The sequence below is a fragment of the Triticum urartu genome, chromosome 1 (genome assembly GCF_003073215.2).
Source record: "Triticum urartu cultivar G1812 chromosome 1, Tu2.1, whole genome shotgun sequence".
Taxonomy (NCBI): domain Eukaryota; kingdom Viridiplantae; phylum Streptophyta; class Magnoliopsida; order Poales; family Poaceae; genus Triticum; species Triticum urartu.
This window is the reverse complement of record NC_053022.1, coordinates 387,747,730-387,752,211: the sequence shown is the minus strand read 5'-3', so window position 1 is coordinate 387,752,211 and position 4,482 is coordinate 387,747,730. Positions and strand designations below refer to the sequence as shown.

Below are 4,482 nucleotides of genomic sequence, written 5' to 3'. Positions count from 1 at the left end.
ATAAGAATCCCAGATAATTGTGGCCCGGGACGGAGGAAAACATGCGAGAGTTTTTTTGTCTACAACCATCCGGAATTGATCCTGCCGAGTTCCACACTTGTGGTTATTCCAAAAGGCGGAGCAAAGTGGTAATCGAGCTTCGTGCTTGTGTTTCTCCACAGAAACGGACCCTCTAACGTTCACAAGAAAAGTCACCGTACTACAATGCCAGTCTAGTGTAAATTTAAGAAGGAGAGTTAGGGATTGTTAGCAGGCTGTTTACTATTAATATTTACTGTAGATCTAAATAATTCAAAATTAATTTTATTTTACTATCAATTTGTTTATATGTAATTACTATAAATGTACATAGTAGATCATGAATTTACAAATTAATTTAAGTCATTTTAGCGTTAATTATATGAATAGAAAGAAGGAAAGTTAAGGTACTGTAACTTTTCTAACATTCCTTATCAATGTTAGAGGATCCGGTTCCAGTCGACCTATGAGGCCGGATTGCCTATTGTTGAGTTTGACAATGCTGCGGGGTTAGGACTTAGGAGATGGTGGGCGAGCTCCGCACCTGGTAGATCCAGAATGCAAAGCAGACAATCTAGGCACCGAAATCATCTCACTAAGAGCATCTTCACTAGTCCCCCAAAAGGCCCCTCAGGATCACCTTTTCATCGCCGGCAGTGAAAAAAGTCCCCGCTCGTGCTTCCAAGATCCTGTTTTCCGCTGGATTCGTGAAATTTTAGCGCCGGTAAACCTACCCCAAACCCAGCCGCCTGGGGGGCATTTGGGAGCGCCAGCGAATTGTTTTTGCACGCAAAGGCCCACATGCAGCCTCGCAACACCCTCTCTCCTATCACTTTTGACCTGACACACGCTCGAGCTCTCTCTCCTCGTCTTTTCTTCCAACAACCACGGACCCGCGCCGCTCGCCGTCTGCTTGCCTCCGTGCGCGCCTTCGTGCTTGCTGCTGTGCTCGCCGCCGGGGCCGCCCTACGTGCCTGCTCGCACGCGTCCGAAGCCGCGGCAGCTCGCCGCCGACGTCGCGGGAGCTCGTCCGCCGGCGTGTGGTCGTGGTGTGGCCGGGCCGGAGCTCGCTGCACACGGACGCCGGCTCGCTGCTCGCTGACTGCGTGCCTTTGCTGCCGCGCGGTCGCGGTCACCGCTCGCCGCTCGTCGCAGTCGCATGCTTGTGTGTTGGTTCAACCTCCGCCATCGAGGCTGAGCCGCAGGAGCTTGAGGCGCATGGTCGGGGCGGCGCGTGCGGGGTGGCGCGTGGCAGAGGCTTGGAGGTGACCTTGGCGCGTGGCTGAGGCCTGGCGCGTCGCGGCGGCACGAGTGAAGGAGGAGCTTCGACCGTCCGCGCGAGTGAAGGTCTGGAGGAGGAGTAGCGGTTTCTGCGGCCGTGGAGGAGCCACGAGACGGCGAGGCCAGGGAGCGGAGAGAGGCGCAGAGGTGCTCGCCGGGGCTGGGACGGGGTGGCCGTGGACTGGACGCACTCAAGGTGAAGGACGCCGTCTCCGCCCTCATGTTTCTCGAGCTCGGCGTCCATGGAGCTCGGGGCGAGGCCGGGCCAGCCATGTCCTGGGGCGAGCGCGGCTTGGGCGGCCATGGCCTGGACGGCGGGCGCGGTGGGTGAGGGCGCGGGCTGCTATCTCCTTCACGGCTGGAAATTTTTTCATCCCCAGGCTAAAATTTCCGCCCGCAGCCCCCAAGCGACGAAAAAATGTCTCTTGGGAGGCTCAACGGCTGAAGATGCTCTAAGGGTCAGGAGTTGATGGTTGTGATGATGTGTTTAATTATGCCAGAAATCATCTCACTAAGGGTCCGAGCCACAGAACAACCATAGTCGTAGGTTTTTCAACATATAAATAACTATTGGCAAAACAAAAAGCCTACTCTTAAAAGCATAATCCCTTTATCGTTTTAATAGCTTCACAACTTAGAAACAAAATCATTTGTAACCGGAATTTTGATTGGAAAAATAGGATCTCTTGTAGTCCTTCATAAAAGTTAGAACACTTAAAAGTTATATATAACTGGATTTTTTTTGCGTGCACGCAAATGAAAATATTTTTGGATAAGCTTTTGTAGGTTCACACATGGTGACATAGCTGCATATATGAATTGTTTCATATTTCTAGAGGGTGTCTTTTTTAAGAAAGAAAATCCCTTGACTTCTGTGACTAGATCATGTACACAGCCATAAGTGATGAGTATTGGCAGATCGATGATCACAAGAAATGACAGTACATACGTACGAGTGGATCGTATGCCATCCTTCTAAAGCAGCGTTTTAACACATGAAGGTGCCGGATCCAACTGGTCAGGACTAGATTAAGGATTTTCATTCATGAGAGGACGTGCTCTTTATGAAAAACAAACGTTTTTGCCTTGCTGGGCTGTACAAAGTCGGGTAGTTAAATCTTATTGCCAAAAAAGAAGAAGAGGCGGGTAGTTAAGTGTCATGGATTGGAGCCACAGCAGATGAAGGAGAAACACGACCTCGGGACAAGGGAATTCCGGAAGATTCTTGCCTCAGCAACTAGGTGCACCGTTGGCTTTACGCGACGGAAGGAGTAAGCTTCACACTGCTGGATGGATTCTTTGCTTCAGATCCACGATCTCATCTGCTCACGTACGTACGTCGCTTGTATCCCTGGTCGACAGTAAACATATATACTAGTACTAGTACTCGTAGTTGCCTAAGCCACGTCCTGTACACACTGCACCGTTGGTTCACTTTAGGCCTTATCAATGTCGTAGACGTTACTTACATGTATATATGCTATATATACAGCCTACAGCACAAGTAAATCCGGCCGTCACATGCACGCACGTAAATATGGTAATCACCCGAGCGACATGACATTCTGACAGAATTAATTGTGTGGTTTGCGTTGTCCTGGCTAAGATTCCTTATTGGTAATTAACGGCGACTTTGATGCCCTCGTGTCCAATGGAAGCATCACCCTCTGCCACACTTCGCCTCCGTGAAAAATTATGTCTGTGCTGTCTAGATTAATTAAGCTACCCTTAGTCCCTTACCCTTTACTTTCTTCAAGTGATCCAGCTACTATGTCAGAGGCAGGGCATCTCTTGAGAAACTAGCCAACAGCGCTGTACTAATTACCCTTGTCTCTCTCGGGCGTGGAGTCTCTCTCAACAGCACACACATGCGTCGTCGTCGTCGTCGACCGATATAAATAACTGCTCGCTTCGCACACTCCGGTCGCCATCGAGCTCCTTGTTGCTGAACTCGCTTCTCTAGCTCTAAGCCTCTAGTTGCACAAGCTGGCAGGCTCAAGTGCTCTAGCTCCTCCTAACAGAAACTACACTAGAGATCTCCGGCCGGCCGCCGGCGGCGCTGATACACTGCAGGCACATACGACGGTCGCGTTCATGGCCGGCGGGTCGCCGTGCGCGTCCTGCAAGCTGCTCCGGCGGCGGTGCACCAAGGACTGCATCTTTGCCCCCTTCTTCCCCGCCGACGACCCCCACAAGTTCGCCATCGTCCACAAGGTCTTTGGCGCCAGCAACGTCAGCAAGATGCTCCTGGTACGTGCATACTCCTACGTAGCTAGATGATATTTCATGCAATGACGCGCGGAGACACGCAGACGCTAACATATGAGATGCCATTACTTGCAGGAGCTGCCGGTGCAGCAGCGCGGGGACGCGGTGAGCAGCCTGGTGTACGAGGCGAACGCGCGGGTGCGGGACCCGGTGTACGGCTGCGTGGGGGCCATCTCCTTCCTGCAGAACCAGGTGTCGCAGCTGCAGATGCAGCTCGCCGTCGCGCAGGCCGAGATCCTGTGCATCCAGATGCAGCAGCGAGACGGCTGCCAGTCCCAGGACGACGCAGGGCGAAGCGACGGCCACAGCCTGGCGGCCATGCAGCAGATGGTCGTCGACGACACCGCGGCGGCAGAGGCTTTCCTGATGCAGAACGGCGGCGGCGGCTTCCCGCCGCAGCTGATGAGCAGCTACGGCGGCGCGCCGGCCTCCAACGTGCATCACTACGGGCAGCAGGACCACCTCAAGAGGGAGTCCCTGTGGACGTAGCTAGCTAGTCAAAGTCAACTTGTGTAGGACTTAGCTTGTCGCTAGCTATGCACGTGTAGGGGTTTAGGTTAATTGCGTTATGATGACTCTTCTCTTATTTTTACATTTTGAACTCCTCTCTCTCTCTCTACCTCTCCCTGCTGGTGTTGTTGTGTTGTACTAGGTGTTTGATCCAGAATTAGTACGAGATCCATGCTTTTCTGATCATTGTCATGTTCTTATCTAAAAAGGCTCACCGCCTGTTTTATAGATAAAGCAACAATCATTACAACCCAAAGCATACAACTCTGACACCACAACACACATAGGCAGGATACAACAATGAATAAGAACAACAACGACGTCACCCCAACCCACTCCAAGCCCGTAACGATCGCTTAAAGATTCGGAGTTCTCTACCGTGACACATGTGTCACAAAGAGACGA

General features: G+C 51.9%; 1 protein-coding gene across 1 annotated transcript; it reads left to right on the top strand.

The window, feature by feature from the left end:
• The first annotated feature begins 3,186 nt into the window (after positions 1-3,186).
• Positions 3,187-4,245, top strand: LOC125534330 (LOB domain-containing protein 12). Its single transcript, XM_048697585.1, has 2 exons — positions 3,187-3,549; positions 3,643-4,245. The coding sequence occupies exons 1-2, from the start codon at positions 3,394-3,396 to the stop codon at positions 4,054-4,056; spliced, it is 570 nt and encodes a 189-aa protein (XP_048553542.1). The 5' UTR covers positions 3,187-3,393; the 3' UTR covers positions 4,057-4,245.
• The last annotated feature ends 237 nt before the right edge of the window (positions 4,246-4,482 follow it).

Bases quoted from the DNA above. Each gene is read 5' to 3' on its own strand.
- LOC125534330 (XM_048697585.1), top strand. From the start codon at position 3,394: ATGGCCGGCGGGTCGCCGTGCGCGTCCTGCAAGCTGCTCCGGCGGCGG. The intron at 3,550-3,642 runs GTACGTGCATAC...CATTACTTGCAG, and splicing joins ACGTCAGCAAGATGCTCCTG to GAGCTGCCGGTGCAGCAGCG.